This window comes from Rhinatrema bivittatum, chromosome 7 (genome assembly GCF_901001135.1).
Source record: "Rhinatrema bivittatum chromosome 7, aRhiBiv1.1, whole genome shotgun sequence".
Classification (NCBI taxonomy): domain Eukaryota; kingdom Metazoa; phylum Chordata; class Amphibia; order Gymnophiona; family Rhinatrematidae; genus Rhinatrema; species Rhinatrema bivittatum.
In genome coordinates, this window is record NC_042621.1 from 60893493 (window position 1) to 60917563 (window position 24071).

Below are 24071 nucleotides of genomic sequence, written 5' to 3' on the forward strand. Positions count from 1 at the left end.
GCATGAAAAGAGAATGGAAACGTTTGTGAATATGAACTTGGAAACGGAACAGACTGCTTCTATTCGGACTGAGATAAAGGCGCTTCAAACGCAACTGATGAAAGAAAAATAGTACTGCTCAAAATAGAAAATCTGAACATTGCAAAAATTCAAGATATATAAATTTTCCACAACTACCTATGAGATCTGAGAGGTTTTCAATAAGTATATGTCTCATATACTAAAAGTTTCAGAATAAATGATTCCATCGATTACGAAGATACTTTATATATCAAAGTCCAGAAGAGAAGCAGTAAACCAAGAAGGTGATTTAGAGATTGAGACCAGCAAGTGATCAGCTTCTCGATATAACAATTTTGGAAACATCTGATACGGAACTGGCAATTCCTGCTACTTTGATTGTGACTTTTGCACTAGAGACTGACAGGGAATGGCTGTTGAAATCAACCTAATAAATGAAGGTTGACCGACGTGCCGCAAATGCGCAGTAGAGAGCAGCTCTACCGCGCATGCGAGCACGGTCACAGTGTGCCTCTTAAAAATAAAAATGGCGCTGTAGGAGCGGCGGTGGCACCGGCCCGAAGACCCGGAGTGGCGGCCCGAAGACCCGCGGCGGCGGCCCTGGCCCGAAGAGCAGGAGCGGCGGCGGCATGCGCGCGAGGGAGGGACGGATGGAACACCCCGGAGATCTACTGAGGGGAGGAGGGAGGGGGGAGAGAGGAGTAACTGAGGGGAGGGGGGAGGGAGGAGTGACTGGGGCAGGGGGAGATAGGAGTGACTGAGGGAGGGGGGAGGGGTGGAGAGAGAGGAGTGACTGAGGGGAGAGGAAATGATCCAAAAAAAATGTTAATGTAGCCCGTTTTAACGGGCTTAACGGCTTGTTAAGTATAAAGCATAGGAATGAAAGATTTTTGGGAAACTTAGAGCCTTCCCAGATGTCTCCCATGAGACGCAGAGGAGGAGGAAAGCTTTCCTTCTGTTGAGACCACAGGTCTTATTAGTTGGGGCGAGATATTTCCTCAAATTTCCATGCAAATGTGTGGTTAAATATTTACAAAATAAATGTATTTTTTGATCCACCCCAGTTAACTCAGTTCTTAGTGGGGAAAGCTCCCTTAACTACTGAAGCTCCCTGTTTGGAGGTTCCTAGTCCCTCATAAGTAGAAAGTGTTGCTGTAATATCTGGTATATTTCCTTAAATAAGTTTATTTGTACTTTTCCTTTAGGTTTGGATGGATCCACCTTCATTGTGGATCTTAAAATATGAAGGGATTCTGAAAAATTATTCTTTCCTGTTAATTTTGTATATTTACAGTACTTGTGTATTGATTGAATATTCTCTATTTCCTTCAAGATTTGTTCTTGTAATTATTGTAAACTGGCAGAAATATAAAACAAAAAAAAATAAGCTGGTCCAGCTCATCTCCAAACAGAAATTTTCCCTTGAAGGGAAGAGAACCCAGCGACGAAGAATCCGCGGATCAGTTACAGAGCCAAAAGGAGGCGCCTCGCCGAGACCAGACACACCATGGACCGCGCTAACACACGGAGAAGATCATACAAGGCATCCGCCCCATATGAAATAACCACCTCCAGACATCCCACTTGCTGCACCTCCAAGGGAAGGTTCTTGGGTACTAAGCAGTTGCTGAACCCACCTTAACCCTGCCCTTTGCATCAAGGAGCTACAAACCGCCGCTCTTACACCCAAGGCGGACACTTCAAAAACACGCTTCAGATAAACCTCGACTTTGCGGTCCTGCAAATCTCGTTACCGGGATATGGTGGTTCTCTTCGTGACAGCCGTCACTGCGGAGTCCACCCGAGGAAACCTGCGAGTTCCAGATACTCCTCTGGGAGAGGGTACAGCTTGTCCATAAGCCTTGCTGATCCTCAGGGATGCCTCTGGTGTTTCCCATTCTTTTGGTTAACTGAAGGCGCATAGGGTGGAATGGAAAAGCCTTAGCTGGTGGATGGAGCCCTGCCAGGACCTGTCCCCCTTCTTGGCCGTGGTAGTGGGCTCTGGAGATTCCTGTGGAGGGTCGATATCCAATTCCTTCAGGACATGTGCAATAAGACTGTCCAACTCATCCAGTTGAAACAGCCCAAGAACCCTGGGATCAATCGCGCTCCACCTGAGCCTGCGGAGCTGCGTCATCCAGATCCGGGTCCAAGGGGGTCTAGGGGGAGGAGGGATGGGGGGGGGGGGGGTGTCTATAGAGGGCTGCGAGGCCACCCGCAGAGAAGCTGAGTATCAGCTGACCTTAGAGCCACCCAGTGCCCCCTAGGACTCCTCGACCCGGGGAATCTTCGGTGGAGGGAGCAAGAGCGGATTCTGCTGCTGCTGTTGGCTCAGCCGAGCCAGATAGGTACTATGCATTAGTAAAACGAATTCTGTGGAAAAGGGCCTGGGGGAGGGGGGGCGGAGCAGGAGGATCCCCATGAGGCAGGCCTACACCCGGCAAGTCCACCAGGGTAAGGACCGGGGGTGAGGGAGCCAGCGTGAGGGTCGGATCAGCGCTGGACTGCAGGGGAACAGTTTCAGCGAAATTCAAAATGGCAGCAGTTCCCGGGGACGGGAACGGCCCTGGCCCTTCAACCCCAAGGCGTGAATTAACACGAGAAATGGTGCACCCCTCCGGCCTCGAGGTGCCCTACCCATCGATGAGGCACCTGGCACAAATACCCTCCCGGGAGGCCAGCTCTCCACAAGAGGAGCATCGTGCGGAGTGCAGCATGGAGGTGGATCACCTCCAAAGGCTGCCTTCTGCTGAGAAGCACGCTGCGTCCCAAAGTAACGCTCGACCCCTTACAGTAATTTTTTTTTCTCTGTCAGAGAAATGTCGCCTCTGACAATTAAGCTGCTTCTGAGGTAAAACGGCCTCTCAGGCAGCAGGTCGGGACAATGGGGGAGAGGCTGGACCACCAGCTTACACCCCAGGCAGCAGGAAAGACCAAGCTGAAAAATAAAAATACAACTTACCCCAAACAGAGAGAGAGAGAGAAGAATAAGGAGAGAATGAGAGAGAGAAAATGGCAAAACCCCTGACGTGAGTCCTGCCTGCAAGCTGAGCCCCAAGACTGAGGCAGAGTCTCAAAAACTTTTTTTTTTTTTTTAAAGTCTAGATCCATCCAAAGAGACAGCAGAGGAAGATATAAGCTCAATAACTATCCCTTGGCTTAGAGAGGAACCTTAAGTGAGACCCACATCTGCTGGAGTCAGAGGAATACGGGGGGGCGCTCTTACTAATAAGGGTCTGCCTTCTCAGCTTTTGCTCTGACTCCATCTGCTGGAAGGGGGATACAACCCACGGTCTGGACTAATCCTGGTACGTGTACAGGGAAGGATCTATACCAGAATCCATAGGTCCAACCCTGTGCTCTCCAACCTCTCTTGGGGCAGCTTTTGCCCTTGAGAACAAGGGAGAACTGACCACCGCCTCCCCCTCCAGAGACACCATAGGCCAAGGGGATGTCCCAACATGGGCAAAAGCTGTAGTAGTCAAGTCGCTTTGAGCCTCTAAATAGCACTTATAGAGTGAGGACTGAATTACTATCAGACGGCACGCCTCGCAAACAGCAAGGCGCTTGGACCTGTTCGTCCCTGGCGCCTAGCTCTCCTGAAATTCAGCTCTAGCCCAGCCTCCCGGGTGCACAGCAATGCCATCTGGGCGTACACGCACACCCCTCCAGGACACATGCAAATACACACACACAAGACTAGGTCACGGTCGTAAGCGCACAAGTACATGCGCAAATATGTGCTAAAGTTTAATTTGCACAAGTATCTGCGCAAAAGCACTCTAGTCTAGCCTGTGGCCTTACGTGCCCAGGTCCCAGCACATACAGCTGCCACGCGGTGAGAATGCATGCAAACAAGAACCACTGCAGTGGCCTACCATACGACTAAGTAAAGCCTGCCTCTTCAGTGCGTTTAGGCCTGGATCCGTTTTAACATCCAGCACTGAAAATCGGCCCGAGGAGTTTTTCAACAGCTCAGGCCTCTTGGCTGAGAATCCATGGAGACTGGGGCCAAGTGCCAGGTCCTCACTTTGCACATAAATTAAAACCAGCAGAAGACCTTTACCAGAACCAGAGACTACTCCTCAGTGCAGGTGCCGGTGATATTTGAGGGGGATTCCAGTCTCTCCTGCCAACGTTGCTAGAGAATTGAAAATGGCTGCAGTTTCCATGCTGACGGGGAAAACCTCAGAGCAAGCCTCACAGATGACGGGGTCTAGCACTACTGGTGCGGTCGTAGACTCCTGCTGCATGCACACACTGTTCCTCCCTGCGCCTACAGCATCACCATCAACTCAATGGCAAGCAGGGGAACCGTTCCTCAGCGCAATGGAGCCAACACCTGGTCTCCTCCGCCAGCAGAGCAGCTGCTGAAAAACCCCATTGCTGAGCTCCCCGAATTGCTAATATAGAACCCCCTCCCCCAAAAAAACAAAACTCATTGCTGCACAGATTCCTCCATCTAGTTCCTTCTCATTTTTTTTTTACCTCTCTGAAGATCACAAGCACACACAAGTGCTCCACACATGCTATACTTGAATACTCTTATTTCCCATTCAATGGCAAGCTCGGCTTAGTTAAGCTCTTGCATTTCACTTTGAGGCTTATAGTTTAAGACCGTATAGGGAAGGCCACTAACCATCCTTTGTTGGAATTTGAAATGTTTAAAAAAAAAAAAAAGGCAAATTATGGCAGCAAATGCATTTTCCTGGTTATTTTGAGTTCACACAGATTTCCCTGACTTTTAGAAGTTTGCCCACTTATGACTTGTAGATTTAGGGGTCTATTTACAAAAATGTTCTCCCACTGTGTCTATGGGGAAAACGCTCAGTAAACAGAGCCCTTCATCTGTAAAAAAAAAAAACATAACCAAAAAAAAAACTATTCGTCAAAATATTTCGGCTTGCCAAAACCTAGTCTCCAAAAGCAGAAAAAGACACAAGGGCAATGGAAGACATAAAATTAACTGTCTTTAAGACAGCATCTTTATTTTAAAAATGAAGATTCATAGCAGCATTTACATAGTTAAAATGGTATCAAATTATAAACCAATACTTTAAAAAAAAAGGCTTACGAAAAATGCATGCCCCTTTCCACCATTTCATTTAAAAAAAAATTCCACTGCATCCCCTAACTCCACAAGATGCCCAAGCATTGCAGTCCCTCGCCACGGGGCTGGTTAACGAGTCTGTTAAGCCTTTTCTGGTTTCCTGTTTTTAAAACAGCCAATATCAAGCATCACCCTCCTTAGCAGCATTCTGAGCACTTCTGTGTTCTGTAGGTGGCTGGTGTACTTGATCTATTAATATTAATACATAGTGATATTCAATTATAAAAATATTGAAAAGTTTTTTCAAGTTAAGGGCTTCCTCTGTCGTGAGAGAGAAAAAAAAAAGCACTTTCCTTTTCGTGGAGTTCAAAAGCTTATTTTTTTCTTTTTTAAAAAAAAAAATATATATATATATACTTGCAGCATTCCAGCAGGCACTTCAACAAAGCTGTCTTCCACCTGGACAGCCTGGATTGTGTTCCTATACCCAGCTCACATGGAGTTGGAATGTAACACTGGGTTCTGCTTCTTGTTACTCTGAGGAGGAGTGAGCACACCCGTGGGTACTGGAGACGTCCGATTCTGCTCCGTCATCATGGTCCCCTTTGCTTGAGCCTTGTCCTGGGGGAGAGACACCAGAACAAGGTATTTTACAAGATGAAGATACCTGGTGCGCACACACACACACACGCGTAGACGCCAACCATTCGGAGGAAGGTTTATCAAGGCACACTATCGTCTCCTAGCCCTCTCAGAATAAGCCCTGCCGGTTTCTTTCGCTTCCCCATGTACCTCAGAGCTAGAGAAGTAGTTGAACAAAAACATTTCTAGAGGACCTAGTTTAAACATGGCTCCTAGTGCATGCGTTAGGAGCAGTTAGTGGCCTTGCTTTTCCTGTGCTAACAGGAGGCTCGTACAGCTTACACAGCAATATAGCATGAGCCCCATGGGAATATCCTCAGATCAGGGAGAAAAAAAAAAAAGAGCCAAGAAGTTTTTCCTGCCATCTCAGAGATTGGCATACATGGGGGGTCTCCACTGAATGTTAATCTCATGCATATCCTGAAAACCAGAATTAAATGCGTGCACCTCCAGAACAGGGTCAGGAAACACCACTGCTTTAAAAAAAAGGAACAATCACAAGAAAGGGAATCATTTTTTAGGGCTACTTGCATCTGCTCTGAAAAACCCGTAACAGGAAATTCAGAAGAGGAGACTAAGAGCAGGCCTCAGCTGGACCCTGCACCAGCTCAAGGCAAGGAAAGCCAAGGAACTGTCTAACATAAGAACTCATTTTTCCATGGCAGCCATGCAGGTGAACATCCTGAAAGTGTGAAACAACTCAAAGAGCCCCTGAGGCAGGCAATTGTGTGTTAAAACCCTGCCGTGTCAGGTTAACCCTCCCTCCCCCACTCCCCGGTGGCCAAGACCAGCAATTGCCTGAAGGCTACCAGTGCACCCAAAGCTAGGTTATGCTTCACTAATCATAATATTTAAAAAAAGCATTTATACGATGAAGGTGCAAGAATTGTGTTGCATTCGACACCGGTGACATTATAAGATCGCCGCTTACGGATATTGCAAGAAACGATTAAGTCCGTGATTTTAGCTGCACCAAAAATATATATATAAAGAATAAGTACAATCTATTGGGCAATAGTCTGGTACATGATTAAATCATTGCTGATTTTGTCTATAATTCAATTGCCTGCCCACACTGCTTATGATACCAGCAGGTTCAAAAAGGAGTTTTTTTTATACTGGACCCTATTTGGTGGTTTTCTAACTAAGACTAAAGCAATTTTTCCTATCTTTGGTCAGTTTTTCAGCAACATGCTGTACAGATGCAGTAAAACATGTTAATATTGTGGGATTTTTCAGTGGGCGATAAACTTAAAATCTGGTTTAGCTCTTAATGGTCTTGTGAATTTATGCATGCAAAGTGCACTCAGGCAAGCAAATCCTGTGGACAACTCAATGGCATATGTTATAGCAACTTTCAAAACTCCACTTATTTGAGTAAAACCCATTTTTTGATTAGCTTTTGGGAACTAATGCTAGAATCTATTCAGATCTGAGGAAGGGAGTATTAGCTCTCATAAGCTAGTCAAGAATTGTATTAGTCAAAAAAAAATATATATATGTTTTGTTCACCTATTTTTGTATTGTAATTAGTGAAAATTACTCTAGGATATATATTGCCTAAACCGTTGTAAGATGAAAGGGTAGCCAGAAATATTTTTAATAAGGTGTCCTATTAGCCCCTAGCCAGTCTAGCTTTTCAGGATATTCACAAGATGATTTGCATGCAATGGAGGTAACTCCATGAGAAATTCTCTCAAGCCTATTCATCTTACAGATTCTGCCAGGGGTATATAAGTTCATGAGCACAACTGTGATAAAAGTGCTTTTACAGTCACAGGTGGAGCACGAAGTACATCCGAGGACCAGAACAAAGTTTTACTTTTGACATCCTAGGAAAGTGCAAGTAATGCATGACCACAGGCAACTCCAGATACCATACCAGTAAGTCCAAGCCATTTATGTGGGGCTGAATGTTGTGCATATCCTCAGGAGCAATGCCTTTGAAATACTTCAGCTTGGAGCTTCCCGCTTCCCTTATGGCCATAGCAAACGGCACCATCCACCGTACGCACTCCTCCAGCTCGCTCCACTCGTAACCTGCGAAAAAAAAAAGTAGCCGTCAGCATGCTGCAGTGCACCCGGCAGGTCCCGAGACTCTGAACCCAGGAGGAGGAGACAAACTTGCCTGAAACCTTCTGCACTAGCTCAGCAGAAGAGAAGTGGTAGAGCGCCGAAGCGGCAAGAACCCCGTACGTAAATTCCAAGCAGCCAATATCCAACACACACAGATCCAGCAGCTAGAACAAAAACCAGGAGAAAGAAAAAAAAACATGACAACTCACGCCAGTCAAAATGATAAGTGCTTACACATTACAAAGCAGCAACATTGTGCTCACCTCTGCTATTTGCACAAAGACTTGCTGGGGATACTGTGGCAATAGCACCTCGTAAAGGTTATTTAGATAAGCAACTTGCATGTAGATGTTCAGCCAGGACACGATTGTCAGAGGACTTAAACTCCAGTTGAGGCCCTAGAGAAATGAAAGTTTACGTTGTTGGATGCTCCTTTGATAAAGTGCACCAGCTCACCCCCCAAAGCAATCTGGCAGCGGCACATTCAGGTTGTACCGTTTCCACTGCCGGCACAAATCTTTTGCTCTGTAACAGCAGGGCCTGCATTAAAAAGCACAGGATGCTGAAGACCGATTTCTGGTGATCTGCCAGAAAAGCTTCGTGCACAGCAAAATAGGGCATCTTGGTTGCAGGAGTTCAGATGCCTTGCAAAGGTTGTGCCATTTTCTTGAAAAAAAAAAAAGAGCTTTTACAGAAGCTACAGGAAAGCAAATAAAAGTGTGGGTGGATGAGAGGCAGGGAAGAGGAGTTGCAGGATGGAAAAAGCACTCGCTGTGTAGCAGTTTGATGTTCACAGTACCTTCATAATGATCAATTCCATACTGAGAATTTCATCCTCTCTACAAGCCCCATCAGTAACGTATGCAAACTGGTGCAACTTTGGTGGATAGATTTCCTGGAGGTAGACGGGGAAACATGTTTAAAAAAAAGCTATTGCACAGATATTAATTTAAAATGCACAATTAACTGAACCAGCATGGTTATTTCCAATGAAGATTTTACTTTAGCAGGAGGGAGAGAATGGACACTACTACACAATATATAAAAGGGCTGAAACGTGTTCTACCTCGAGCTTTGCAGCAATAAATAAAGCTGAAATTCCAATCAGCTGCAGACGTGTTTTGACGACATTCTGCTGTGTGGCCATGAATCGGTCAAAGAAATCCTGGGCTAGGTTACAACGTCTCCCGGTGAAGTTTGTAGACATCGCAGACCTGAAAAGTTACCATTTGAAAGACGCATAAATATATACTTTGGTGGGGAGAACTGTCACTACAAAGTAGATCTGGTGTGCAGGTTTATTGAACAGTTCCTTTAAGCACAGTGATAGGAGCCCAAATATTAGACTGACAACAATCATAGTAACTTAAGACTACTTGCACACTTGGGTAAGCAGATTGCTGAACAATTAGACTTAGACCTTGTTCATGCAAATAGTCTGAATCAAAATCTTGTTTTAAGGCTCGCTACATTCTATAGATGGATGTACTTGAAATATTCATAATATATATGTTTCAATTTATAAGCTGCCTTTCAGTGCTTCAAAGCATATTATATTCAGATACTGCAGATACTTTTACCCACTGTAAGCACAACTCAAGATGTTTGACAAATGATAATTATGAGCCCTGGCTATCAGAGATGATCCAAACTATGTAGAAAGTTACCAGAAAATTAAGAAGCACTGCAAAGGCATTTGTTAGTGATATGGTATTTGTGAACATTAGCAAATTATGACCAATAAAAGCCATGACAGATGCCAAAATATGACTAGAAGTTAAAAAAATGTAAGTCACTATTTAGTGTCTTTAAATCAAACAGAGTCCCAGTCTCTAAAATTTAGTAAATCATTTGGATGGATGCCCTGGCGAGCACATTGACATGAGATCAACCAAAAAGGAAACGATGAGAAGAAAATGTTTCACAAATTAAAACAAACTGCCTTGACCAGAACACAGTGGACCTGGTCAAGGCTGGCTTTTGGGGTCCGGCCTTTTCATAAGATGGTCCAATAACTGGTGGTCAGGGAGCAGGACATTCCGGAGACTGGCCTTAAGGTTAGTCGAGCCATGGATAAGCTCTATCCCTTGCCTGTAGATACTCTGGAGCTCCTGAGGGTGTTGAAGGCGGATGCTTCTGTGTCAGTTACAAAGAGGATCACCATTCCAGTAGCTGACGCGGCAGCTCTGAAGGATTTTCAGGACAGGAAGATCGAGGTGCACCTCAAAGTTTCTGCTCTTGGCATCCTCGCTGCAGTGTGCAGCAGGTTTGTGCTTCAGGCTAACTTGAGATGGGTGCAGCAGCTACAAAGTGCCAGGGATCTGTCACCCCAGAAATCTGAACAGGCGGAGCGCTTGGAGGCAGCAGTTGCTTATGGGAACAATGCTTTGTATGACCTTATTCGCACTTCTTCTACGTCGGACAACCGTGTCTGTGGTCTGAGCCAGGAGGCTCCTGGCTCAGATCAGAGAATTTAGAGCAGTGGATAAAGCATCTTGGAGATAAGTTGCACAAGCTACCAGAGGTTAAAGCCAAAGAATTTCTACCTGTTCACTCTTGAGGGCAAAGGTGTTTCCATCAGAGCAGAGCTCTGGGTGCAGGCCAGAGGCAGACCTCAGTCCATTCAAGGACACAGAATGAACAGAGGGCTCCAGCCAAGGGGCTGGCAGAGCCAAGTCCACGCAATGGACCCACTCCTCAGGGGTCTGGTGCTTTTATATTTTTAATTTTAAACAAGGAGTGGGACAAAACGTCAGACCAGTGGGTTCTAAGTGTGGTAGGACAAGGCTATGTTTTAGAATTTGCTCGGCTGCTAAGAAACCTATTCATTGTATCTCCCTGTGCTTTCCTGGCAAAGAAACTTATTCAGGAGACCATCTAAAGACTGAGAATGCTGGGAGTCATTGTTCCTGTCCCCCAAGAGGAGCAGGGGACAGGACATTATTCCATTTATTTTGTGGCATTAAAGAAAGGAATCTTTCGTCCAAGCCATATGGAGACGCAAGTCTTTCATAGCAGCGGTGTGAAGCAGGGAGTTCTTGCATATTTACACACTGGGATCTGCCAGGATCGGGAAGTACCTCCGGTTCATGATCCTCGGGAGGCATTTTCAGTTTTGCGCTCTACCGTTCGGTCTAGCCACTTTCCCAGAGGACCTTCACCAAGGTAATGCTGGTAGCAACCGCCTCAGGAAGGAGGGCGGGCTGGTTCATCCGTATCTGACTGGCTCATCAGGGCAAAGTCTGAGGACATTCGCAGACAGGTGGTGGAAAGGGTGTTACACCGCTTGAGGTCCTTGGCCTGGATAGTGAATCTGGCCAAGAGCCACCTCTCTCCTTTGCAGGTTCTGAAGTTCCTGGGCGCACGTTTTGATACCCAAGTGGGGAAAGTGTTTCTCGCAGAGCAACGGATCATCAAGCTACAGGCTCAAGTTCTGAGCCTAATGGAAGCCCACATGCCCACGGTCTGGGATTATCTGCAGGTCCTCTGGTTCCATAGTTTTAACTTTGGAACTGGTCCTGTGGGCCTTTGCTCATGAGACCATTGCAGAAAGCGTTACCTTCCGGGTGGGATCTGATGTCAGGAACAGTTTTATATTCTGCTGCCTCTTACAGATTCAGCCAGGTCCAATCTGTCGTGGTGGCTTGATCGACACCATTTGGTCCATGGGGTGGACCTGGAGGTACTGCAGTCGACAGTAGTAATCACCGATGCCAGCCTCTCCAGGTGGGGAGCAGTGTGTGTGTGTCAAGTCTCAGGGGGTGCAAGGCCAGTGGTCAGAGGAAGCATCGTGGTCCAATCGCTTGTAGAGAGGTGCGCTTGGCTTTGCAGGAGTTTCTGCCCCTTGTGTGCAACCGCCCGGTCAGGATCCTGTCAGACAATGCAAAGACTGTCACCTACATCAACCGTCAAGGTGGTACCAAGAGTCGGGTGGTTGCTCTAGAAGCGAAGATGCTGATGGACTGGGCAGAGCAGCTTCTCACATAGGGTCAGACAATGTGCTGGCTGATGTTCTCAGCTGTTAGTTGGATCCTGGACAACGGGCCTCATTACTGCCAGATGGGGCATCCTTCATATGCATCTGATGGCAACTCAACAAGATGCCAAGGCACTCTACTTCTTCATTTGCAGAAGGAAGCGTGGAGCAGAAGAGGTTGATGCCCTGGTTCTTCCTTGGCCGTACAACTTCCTGATCTATGTGTTCCCGCCATGGCTTCTGGTGGGTAAGGTTGTGCAAAGAATAGAGATCCATCCAGGCAAAGTAATTCTCATGGTGCTGGAGTGGCCACGGAGACCTTGGTTTACAGATTTGGTCAATCTAGCAGTGGACGGCCCGTTGAGACTGGGCCATCTGCCAAACCTGCTACACCAGGGCCCCATATTTTAAGACCAAGTGGATAGCTTTTGTCTAGCAGATTGGCTTTTGAAAGGAGACAAAAGGATATCCGGAAGATGTTTCTACTCTGTTGCAGGCTCGAAAGACTTCTACTTCCTTGGCGTAGAACTGGGTTTGGAGAGTCTGAGTCTTGGTGTACAGAGCAAGGGGTTGATCCTCTGAGCGTCCGTGGTGCAGGTTCTGGCTTTTTTGCAGAGAGGCCTAAGAAAAGGCTTGTCCTTTAACTCAGAGTGCACAGGCATCAGCCCTAGGCTGTTTGCACGATAAGATTCATGGAACAATCCTAGCTGTGCATTCGGATGCAGTACATTTCCTCCAAGGGGTGAAGCATTTGCACTCCCCGTTCATAAGGTGCACCTTTCTTGGACCCTTAACTTGGTCCTCAAGGGCATGTGTGCAGTGCATATTGAGCCTCTTAAAAAGGACCACCATAAAAGATCTCACTTTAGAGGTGGCTTTTCTTGGTAACTATTTGTTCAGCTAGACGGGTGTCAGAACTTCAAGCCCCGTCATGTAGAGAACCTTTTCTGAGAACTTCATATTCAGGAGGGTCTTTGCAGATGGTGCTGTCCTTTTTGCCGAAGGTGGTTTCGGCATTCCACCCAAGTCAGTCAAGCTTCCACCTTTTCCAAATCTGGAGGTTGTGTGCCTCATACAAAAAAGAATTAAGACGTCTGGATGTCAGAAGGGCCTTGTTGTGTTACCTAGAGGTCACTAACAGTTTCAGATTGGATCACCTTTTTGTACTATGGAGTGGTGTGAAAGGGTTAGAAAGCATCAAAAGCCATGATTGTGCATTGGTTGAAGGAGGCTATGGGTTCCACATACATCTGTCATGGGCATCCTATCCCGGAGGGGTTAAGGGCTCATTTTACCCGATCCCAGGTGACTTCCTGGGCAGAATGTCAGTGTCACAAGAGATTTGCAGGGCGGTTACTTGGAAGTCTTTGCATAAGTTACAGATTGGACGTCCAGGCCTCAGACATCAGCAATTTCAGTGAAGATGTACTTCAAGCGGGACTCCCGCAATCCCACCCGATAGGGAAGTTTTGGTATAGCCCCAGGAGTCTAGAGTGATCTGGGTACGTACAGGGAAAGGAAAGTTGGTTCTTACTTGCTAATTTTTGTTCCTGTAGTACCACAGATCAGTCCAGAGTCCCGCCCAGTGGCGAGAGGTGTGGAGAGACAGTTTGACCTATTTACTATAATAATTCTGAAGAACTGCACAGGTTTCTCATTAGTCATTTCAAGAAAGGATACTAATTTGGTTATATAGTTCTCAATTATGATTTCCTCTTTCCTCTGATCCTTTAGGGGATATTATCGTGCTAGTTTTAGTAGAAGTTTTTGTGACTTTCTGTTTGGGTACTGAGTAATACAGGTGGCACACCGGGTTAAGAGGCGGTATCGGCAAAGCTTTCTCTGTCTCCATCTGTTGGAGGGGAGGCAAAACCCAGGAGAGTCTGGACTGATCTGTGGTTCTACAGGAATGAAAATTAGCAGGTTAAGAGCCAATTTCCTATAATTCTGGAGAGCTTATTTGTCAATAAATTTTGTTCTATAACAGCCTCTGTGCTTTTTCTGGTATATGATAAACATGGCTCCCAATTAAAAAGTTAAAGCAGCCAAAAATACATCACGACCTTCTAATTCGTGTTTTGACCATATATTCTGCTGCTCATTCCCCCCCATCAATCACAAAGCACACTCATTGATACCACGCTGCGGGTGGCAGCGAGCAGGAAACCGACCTCCATTAACCAGTCGAGAAGAATGGCTCTCATCTTAGGCTGCAGGTGAGGATGCCGCTGCAGGAAGTGCTTGTCCCTCAGATAGGTCTGCTCTTTGTTTAGCATGTTCTGCCATACCTCGTCTTTGCTCGCCCAGCTGAAGAGGATGAAGAGAATTTGGTTTTGTAAGATTTTTTTCCCCTTTTTAAAAAACGGTGATGTACAGAAATAAATATATTACTATATCACCCCTGCCCCCCCCCCCACTCCAGATCCAGGGTTCACTTGGCCAACCCTGTCACCCGCCTGCTGTCACTTTACCTCGGCACAACAGATATGGGTAAACTAAAAATCCTCGCAACCCAGCTGCGTGGCAGGACTAAAACTGCTGCGTAGCGCTGAGACGCCATTGTCTGCCTGCAGCGGGGGGGGGGGGGGGGGGGGGGGGGGAGGGGAAGGGCACGTGCTTTCTGCAAGAGCTGAAACATCCATGCAAGTAGAAAGAGAAGCAAAGCCCTTTTCCCCCTCCCATTGAGGACAATCAAAGCCCCATCTTTGGGACCATGATCAGCTCCCCTCTTAATACCCAAGGATGCCTCCACCTTCTATTCTTTTATCAAGCTGCTGCCTTTATCCTATCTTACTGCCTCCTTCAATGGGAAAAATAAAAGACTTCCTCTTAAAGTCTGCTGGGCAGATCTGCTCCAGGCTGCCACCTGTTTTGAGCCCTTGGAGCTAGCAAATCAGTAGCAGCGAAGGCCGCAAGCCCCGAAGGAAATGAAAGAGGTGGGCGGGACCTTTGCATAAAATACTTACCCCAGAACAGGTAACGGGGAGGCTCTCGCAGGAGTAAACCTATGCGGTACAAAGAGAGAGTAACAGACACCCCCTGCTTCATCCTCCTCCTTGTCGGGCGTGGGCATTAACCTGTGCGGACTTCTACATATGTCATCGCTGCTCCAAGAAGCCTAACAGGGGAAAAAACAAAACCAAAAACCCACACTCACTTGATCAAGTTTATCATTACAACCCTACAGTCATTAAGCTTCAGGCTCTTAAACTTACAGTAGGGGAAAAAATTCCCCTGGTAGCTGGTTAGAAATGTCAAACAATTCTCTGAGAAACAGACTTTTATTGTATAATTAAGCATTGGAGCATAAACTAAGCTGGCAATAAAAAGCAATAAACCAAGCATATTAACATGCCAGTAGGAATAAAAAAAAAAAAAAAACTTAAAATTACTTATTTCCTGTACAAAATGTGTAGACTTTACACAAAGATGTAGTTGCAATAGGTGGGAGATGACCGTGCAAGCTTTAACAGGATCCAGGGAATGACATTCAAATTAGCTTATGGCAACTCCTTTTCGATTCAGGGTGGTCAACACCTGTGCGCTGCTGGCCTGATTGGCTACTACAATTATTTCAACCATATGAGAGATGCAAGAGCCTCAGGCTTGCCCTGAGCAGTGGCTCCGATCCGGAAGTCCCAGGGAGGCAGTGATGTGGGAATAAATCGTACCCATGCTAGGGGAAAGTGGAGGGAGAGAGAAGACCGTTGCTGATCCAAAAGGTTTTTTGATCAGGGTATTTTTTATTTTTTTTTGGAGGGCCCAGGAACAACCTCCTGTTTCCTTGTGTTACCAGATCAATCCAAACTAGGGTAGGATCCAGTACTGTCTTCATTCTCAGCTACCCAGGGATTTCTTTTCTCCACCATTTTAAATCCCTTCCCAACCCAGAGTGGCCATCATCAGTTGAAGGCAATATATATACATATCAGGGATCCTTCTGGAACCCTGCAATCCCAGGCCTAAACCTGGCCACAGGGTGTCTATTGCAGAATGACTGGGGTGCCCCTTCAAGGAGCTATGTAGCAGCATCCCCAGCCACATGTGCCAGGAAATGAAACCCACATCTTCAGCACCAGGCCAGCCCGGCAGGGTTTCATGGGCAATCTGTTCCATCGTTTCCCTCTGCGGGTCAACCTGTTACTGCTGGCTGGGTACACTGAGTTTAAAGTCTTCGGAGAAAGTAAGTTCAATACCTTCGCTCCCTCCCCCCCTTATGCTATTAGAATATTTTTTCCATTATACATCTGTGCATAAACATACCCAATCCCAACAGCCATGCTGAAATCCTACTGCAGCTCCTCACCATGGCTGCATGGCTGTACAAAAGGAGGTTTAATGCTGAACTGTCAAGATTACTAGATCCAGTGTCATTCCACTAAAATTGTGTAGGAAAAAAAAAAAAAAAAAAAAAAAAAAAAAAAGATGGTCCCTTCAACATCTCATGCATGTTTTAAAAAAAGTGTTACAAAAAGGAAAGTGTGAAAATATAGTTGAAGTCGTTTCTAGCCCAAACACGAAGGAAGGTCAAAGCTGACTTTGCCGATGGGAAAGTCCCTACACTATTTAGCTGAAGTACTGAGTGCAGAGCAGTTTACTGCCCACTACACCTCAACTTTGGCCATCCAGAATAAGTAAATAATCAACAGCGCATTATCTAAATCTAGGTCTATGCAGACTCGTTTATTCAAGCAGCATTACCAGGTTTGCCCCCTCACTGTTCTCCAAGTTAGTTATCAGAGCAGATCATGTTCAAGCTAGAGTTCCACGTTAAAAGTTCATGTAGCCCGCACTTCCAGCTTGCCCAAAGTGGCTAAAAATGTAAGACTCTGCATAAAAACATACAATGAGAAGGTAATAAACCACCCTCATCTCTCTCAGGCAATTCATATGATTGAAATCAAGATATAAGGTGTCAAGAGACAGATCCAAATAATTTATACAGCAAGCACATGGCACAGCTGAATGTTGCCACATGGATTTGCAGGGGTTTCCAATCAACCCAAGCATTTCTGGCCTTTTCTGCTCTTAGACAAGGATGGCTTAACTTCCCCAGGTTCTCTTTTTGAAAAGCAGCTTTTGTTTTACCAATTAGGGAACTATTCTACAAACAAACAAACAAACAAACATCAAAAGATCAACCCTAGCTGGGCCTGGAATATGTCAGGCCACACACTGGAGACAGCCTAAGGAGAGGTGCTACTGCCCACACCCCCCAAATCAGGTATACAAACAATTATAAGCTTAGTAGGAAAGTATCTGGTCACAGATAAACCAAATGAATCAGCTAATTTCGTTTTCTTGTTGGGTTACCACAAGGCTTTATCTTATCTTCCCCAGTGACTCAAGGCTCTTCTCTGCTTATCCCACATTTTCCTGAAGAGTGGATTTTCACTTGGGATGCAAAATGAGTAAAAAAATAAAACCACAGAAACCAGAGTACCTTAGTGGTGCATTCTGTTTGCATGAGACTTACTTCAGCAAGATATAACAGCAGAACAGACCAATATCTCATCTTTATGACACTCTAGAAGCAGCGGCATACCTAAAGTATTTGGCACCTGGGGAGGATAACTTCCTTTGGCACCCCCCATATAAAATTTTAAAAGTGTCCTAAACATGAGAAAATATTTCAGAGAACCATCACCACCAAATAATTAAAGCTAATAAAGACTTTGAAACTCTCCTGCCCTCCATCTCTGCCATCTTAAGATTTTCAGACTAGGGGCACGCGTGCACACACACGGACAAAATCTGAACTGGAAACTACGATAAGTCTGGTTCTGTATGCAGTGCAACAATGGAAAAAGCAGATCACGATTCCTCAAAACAATACAATCAAGAAATATAAATTAAAAATTGTAAGCCATACTAAAAACCATATCAAAATAGCTGATTAATAGAATTACCAAACAAAATTTCAAAACACGCATACATCGCATCCAATAATTAAAAGCAACAAGGATAAAAAAAAAAAAAACAACCCTACTGCTCTCCATACCTGGGAACTTTAGATTTCTAGTCATCTTGACACAGTTGTGAATTGGAGGAGACTACACACATATATACAGGCACCCCGGAAGAGGCGGTAGGTGGTACCTCTAATGAACAGAATGGATGTCTTTGGTAGTATGGACAAGGAAAAAAAAGGCACACCTAGAAGCAGAAGGCTGATCAGGCCCCAGTAAAAAAGTGACTGGACTGCTACGTTTCTCCCCAGACAGGTTGACCCCCAGACTGGGAGGTTCGCAACGTCTCGTGGATATCTTCCCGAATGCCACACATTGCCTTGCTATGGAAGCAGCTTAGGTGCATGATACAGAGTTGAACGAGTCAAACCATATAGACGATGTCTCACACCCTCAACATCTGGAAAGGGCTGGGGGGTAGTAGTTTGTGCCACCCACTAGTTGAAGAAAAGGTTTAAGCCTCTGCAGATATTCATAGATGTAATGTGTGATGTAAAACTGGTAATCAACATGAGCATATTACCAGAGCTCTGAAATACATTCTTGCCAGAATTATCCACAACTTTGGATCTCTCCCTAGGAGACAAATTTGAGTCAATCTGTACCTTTTTCAGTGCATACTTCAGTGGGGAAGCTGGACCACACCAAAAGCAGTGATACTTCTGCATCTTTTCGTTAAGATCCAATTTTCTTGCACCATGACTGCAAGTTATGGGGACTGCCTCATTCTCACTTGGAGCTCATCCAGAACCTGTGGAACAGCAGAGCAGCTGGATCAGATTGTCTCCAGAATATGGAGAAGGCTAGTACTTCCATCTGTAGGTCTATCTGTTCTCCACAAGCTTCAAGAAAGGTCGTCCAGTGGGAGGTACACTCCAGAGGATATACTTGTTGACGCCTCAATCCACAGTCAAGAGCATGCTAACCCAGAGGCCCATGGATAATGAAGAAAAAGGTGGTGGCCTCTGGTTATTTTTGAGGGAAAGGAGGCCCTGGTCCAACAGCTCCAACCGGCTGGACTCCGCTGCAACGGAATGAGAAAAAGAACCAAGGGGTTCTTAAGTAGTATGCGCTCTGATGGGCAAAGAAGGAACTCCCTTCTGTAACTGGATCAAGGCTAAGCTGGAGAGTAGAAGATGAACGAATCCTGAAGTCTCAGCAGTCAAGGAAGGTCCTCACCCAACTTGACTACCTGCTTGAGAGACTGATGCGAACTTGGACCCAGTGCAGGAGGCAGTACACCCTCAGATACCAATGCTTGTTCCTGACCCAAAGACCCTGTGAAGAGGCCACATGGAGCAGATAGGGCCTCAGTGCAACCAACCTGGTCAAAGAAAAGGCACTAATACCAAGGAGGGTAGAGCTAAAAATGTCACCCTCTACTTGGCCTGGGACAAGCACAGTTTACTGGGCAGTCACAGCCATCAAGTGTCCTGGGCCCAAAGCCACTGGACAATGTACAGGTGTGGATGCCACAGACGCAGGAATTCTATTCCCCCCAAGTGCTTTGAATAGTGGGAGGAAGACATTAGAATGTGTTGAAAAGTTCCTTAAAGCGATAAAGACTGCATAGATGAAGGTTGTGTCAAGGATAGTGGGTACAGGATCATGGAAGCAACTCCAGTGCTGGCTAATGCAATGGTGTGTAAAGGACTGTATATCTCAAGGAAGGTGCAACATGCCTCGGTAGTTGGGGCTTCAGTGCTGTGCCTCTAGGTAGATAGACTTTGGCTGCACAGAGATATTGTGCGTCACAGAAGAAGGTGAGTCAACATCAGTGCATAGAGTCTTGACAGAATTGTTGCTCCTTGCATTGAAGGTGCCAATGCAGTGCATATTGCATGCTGATGCACAGAATGTGCTGGCATCGAAGTATCCTGGGTCACCCAATGTTTCTTCAACACATATCTGCCAAATAAGCGCCTCTTACTCAGATTGGCTTCCACTACTCGACCCAAAGGCCTCAGCCTGATGCACATACAGGGGAGTTTTTGAAGAGCTCCAGCTCAATTCTTTACCCAGGGAAAGAGATGATGCTGCATGGTGGGTGGAGGAAGGACTGACTTCAAAACATCTTGCGCAGCTCAGCTCTGTGGACCCTGGATCACAGAGTATGAGAGGACATCCTCCCCTAAGCATAACAGTTTGCCTGATAATGTTTTGGGCAGAGTGGCTGTAGCACAACTCATGCCCACCTGAGAGAGACCTGATCTTACTGCACACGTGCTCTTATTTTTGCCCATCTCTGGAGGTGAGAGTCCAAGGCAAAATATTCCACTTTCCAATGCAGTAAAATTGTTAGCCCTGAAAAGTGCTGTGTTGAGGCCGCAGAGGCAGCAAGGCAACAAAAAAGGATGGAAGTTTTTATTTTTCTAAAGGGTATTAGGAAAAAATGTAACAGAAACTATTCATGTACATGCTATGCCTGGCAACTCCCGCATATGCTGAGAGCTTAAAGCTCATTTACAGCTCTATTAAGGTAGAGAGCCAAGCCTGTTCAGTGTTGCTGAATGATGTAAGCTGCATGGGAAGGCTAACTTAGCCTGCTTATCAATGGAGAAGTGCAGCCATAACTGAAGGAGCCAGTGAAAAAAGGCCAGAGAAGTATGGCTGGTGATCAGGCGGATAGCTGAGCTCTCGACAAGTTGGTGCTCTTAACAGTTGTGTTCTACAACCATGCTCCAGCTGGAAAGTACACCAAGTCATATGCACTGTGACAACAGGACAGCACATTTATATCCTAGTTTGGAGGTCAAATAGTAATGTATCACCCCCCTCACTCTACAAATACAACACACAGAGAAAGAATATCCTCAAGCACCAAAAGATGCAATTAGACCAAGAAAATGTGGCAGCCCAGGTGAATTGGGGGCTACTGGCTTGACTTAAAAAAAGTTCACCTTGATATGTTACCTGTATGTATTATACCCTATGAACTCCAGAAGGAAGCAATACAAATATAGAGAAGTTTGCAGGCTAGAGAGCCCATCCCTTCCCCGAGCATCTTCCTCCCCTGTGGCCCTCTACTTCTGGAGTAGGAGCTCTGAACAGGGAGACAAGTGGTGGGTGGGGGAAGAAGCACAAAAGGCAGGAGCAAATAAAGTTCTGCCTCTTCTCAGGCTCGGAAAGCAACTGCCAATCCCTGTAGCAGGCAAATGGCGGCCATTTTGCAGCATCTGCAGACAGCGCTCTACGTTTGTTTCAGAAAACGCAGTCCTAGGCTGACCTTCCTGATTAGAAGCCTGGCTTCCTCCGGTGTCCAAGCTGAGTGCGATTATACCTCAAGCATTCATCCCTGGGATGGCATGGATGTTTGGGGGCAAGCTTGCCAACTGGCATGGGTGAGTTTTCTGGCACCCCCCAATAGCCAATGAGTCTGCCAAGTCTGCTCTTCATGCAACCAACCAAGAGCAGGCCAAATTGCTCACTTGCAGTAAGGGCATCGCCAAACAAAAATAAGAGCTGAGGAGAGGTGAATTGGCCACCCATGCAGCCTGGTACAACCCCCCCTCCAAGTCCCAGGAATAAGAGGACAGAAGCAGCTGGTGCCAATCTGCTATACATCTATACATGCTGCTGGAAGTGAGGAGAACTGAGGTGCTATCTGCCCAACAGGAGCAAGAAGCCAGCAGGGTCAGATGGGCATGGTGAGGCCCCTGTCAATCTGCCCTGGTGGCCCCAATGCTCTAGTGGGGCTTCCCAAACTCACTGCTTTGCTTTTATAATACACCTCCAATGGGCCCAATAGAAACCAGTATTGCACAGGGCAGCACAAGGAGAGGAAGGTTTTCTTTTCAGCTTGATGGCTGAGTTGAGTATTCAGGAAGCACCAGGGAGTAGAGCAGGGGGGACAAGGGTGATAGCTGGCAATGGCACCCTATCCCACAGGCCTGCCACCAGGTGCTCCACCTTATTTCATGAGCCTGCCTGGGTTCAGAGAAGGGAGGGAAGGAGGCACCCATCAACAACTCAAGGAGTGAGGTGCCATGCACCTTTTATAGAAATGTGACAGAGACCAGGTTTTGTGTAAGGTCCTTTACAATGCAGTAAAGCTAGAGGCTAAAGTCCATTATTTGTGACATAATTCTTCTGTCATACATATATGAGAAGTACCCAAACCTTCCATTTTGCCTGAATTGTGTGCAATGATTTGGATAAAAAACTGTACAGACAAGCTTGAAGAGCTACATGGATTCCTGTGTTTTAGTTTAAACATTAACTTGGAATCCCACTGCTGACAACCAATCATGTGCAAACATCACCTTCTAAATCCACTATCCCTGTAACTGAAAAATGTCTGGGCAAAGCCCCTATGGTTTATCCAAGTCCCAGTTTTTAAACAGATGGACCCGTGGCTTAATAGGGGCCACCAAGACCTGCAAACATCCAGTCAATATTCAAGACCTCTGGTGTTACAGGGCTAGATATACTATTATTTTCCCCATATTCACAAAATGAGAAGAGCTTTCGTTCATATGCCCACTTATGACTGTTACTGAGCCAACAATCGGGACCACTCAAACCACTCAAATTAGAAAGTGTGGGACCCATCATGGGAGGTGGGTCTGTTGCAGTGCATTACAGACATTTACTCCAATAGCTCCTTTGCACGAATTTATAGTTTGTATATGGAACTGAAATCTCCACGTTAAGAATTACTGCAGATCTCCATCCCTAGGCACCGGCAACAGCAGAGTTCTGCATCTTAGGCTTAAAGTGGCCCTGAAAATTTAAGAGGTCTTACAATAACTACAGGTTTATGAATTAGAAGAAGAAGGCACTGCCTAACAGAAAATATTTTAAATATTGTGTTTCAAACTGTGCAAAATTACACATACATACACTTCTATAGTGAACATAGGAAGTACTTTTGCTAAATAGGGGCAGCACTTTCAACATGAACCTCAAGGCAAGATTCACAGACAAAATAGAAGACCAGGAAACTCTTCCCAAACAAAGAACCAACGATGGTTTAAAGTTCAAGGACGACAAAAAAATAAATAAAAGTGACAAGAGTAGGCAGAATAGAATCACATATGGCTGACATTACACTCCCAGGCCCAGCCTCGGTTACCTGGTTTTCATATGGCTGTTGCTGCTTCTTCCTTGTCATTTCTATCTTGGCTAGCTCCTCCTCATCTGGATCTTGCAAGAACTGGAAGAAAAAGGCACAGTTTAAAGCAAACGAGCTCGAAAGTAAAAGCCTTATTTTAGTTACTTTATTTTTTTCAAATGAACTTACAATGGCAACATCTGCTTTTCTCTTTCTGGAGCGCGTTGTGAAATCTGTGGGGGTTTCATCCTTTGTTGCTTTTCCCTCGACAGAATCACTTAAAGAGACAGAAAAACACACTCGCTGTGACCTGGAGCTAGATAGTGGGCTTTTTATTTTATTTCTTTGGAGTAGGGGGGTGGCCAGTGGCGTCTGATACGAGTGACAAAACGCTTGGCCTACTCCACAAGCCGGGACACGAGCTGCTTAAAATGCAGCGCTAGAGAGAGCGAGAAAAAAAGTGTTACCAACCTCTCCCTGGGCATGGCGGGCCACCCACTGCTTCTTACCGAAAGGGCTTCGATCCTAGGAGAGGAAGGCATTAAAATAAAAAATACAACACAAAACAGGTTTTCAGAATAGGGGGGGAAAAAAGAAGAACCATCTCAGCTTTTAAAAAGGAAACAGCCCGCAGTTCCCCAGACGCCGCTTCTCCTCCCCCCCACTTCAGCGTGGAGAGAGATCCGAGTGTGTCCCCCCCGTCCCCGATGATCCCCCCCAGCCAACCTGGGAGGCGGCCCACCAAGGATCCTTGCAGAAATCGCCTCAAAAGGCGCCGAGATCGAAAAATGGCCGCAGAAGAGGGAGAGAGGAGGAGGAGGAGGGAAGCCCTCACTTCTGGGCGCGCTTTTCTCCCGGCTTAAAAAATATGTATATATTAAGAAAAATGGCTATTTTTTACACATACGTACAGATCCAGAAATAATCGTCCCTCATGCACAAACGAGAGGCAGCGGCTGCCATTCTGCCCCGGCGCCTGATTAAAAGGATGGGGGGGAAGAAGGGAAGCCTCTTACCTACAGCCGCCGGGTGTGGGTGCGCGTTATGGCGAGGTTTCGTGAGATCGGGAACTCTACCCGTACACGCGAGGGAAAAGAGGCCAGGGAGAGCGCAGGCCGGCTGCGCGGTATAGCCGGGTGCACACTCCAGCTGCTGCACTTGGGAGGAAAAGGGCTGCCAACCTCACGCGCGCGTTCTGCGCCTCCTGCCTATATAGGGGGAAGGGCGGATCGTCGCGCGCGCGCGGACAGGACCGGCCCACCCCCTGCTCCTCCTCCTGTATCA

At 46.2% G+C, this 24071-nt stretch overlaps 1 protein-coding gene across 1 annotated transcript; it reads right to left on the reverse strand.

Moving 5' to 3' along the window:
• Positions 1 to 4971: 4971 nt before the first annotated feature.
• On the reverse strand, positions 4972 to 23983 carry CCNE1 (cyclin E1). Its single transcript, XM_029608446.1, is given in 13 exon segments — positions 4972 to 5692; positions 7596 to 7753; positions 7842 to 7953; positions 8053 to 8187; positions 8589 to 8684; positions 8856 to 8966; positions 8968 to 9003; positions 13937 to 14072; positions 14732 to 14883; positions 22809 to 22889; positions 22977 to 23064; positions 23259 to 23312; positions 23804 to 23983. Coding segments are annotated over 12 exon segments (1248 nt in total). The 5' UTR covers positions 23273 to 23312; positions 23804 to 23983; the 3' UTR covers positions 4972 to 5563.
• Between the last annotated feature and the right edge of the window lie 88 nt (positions 23984 to 24071).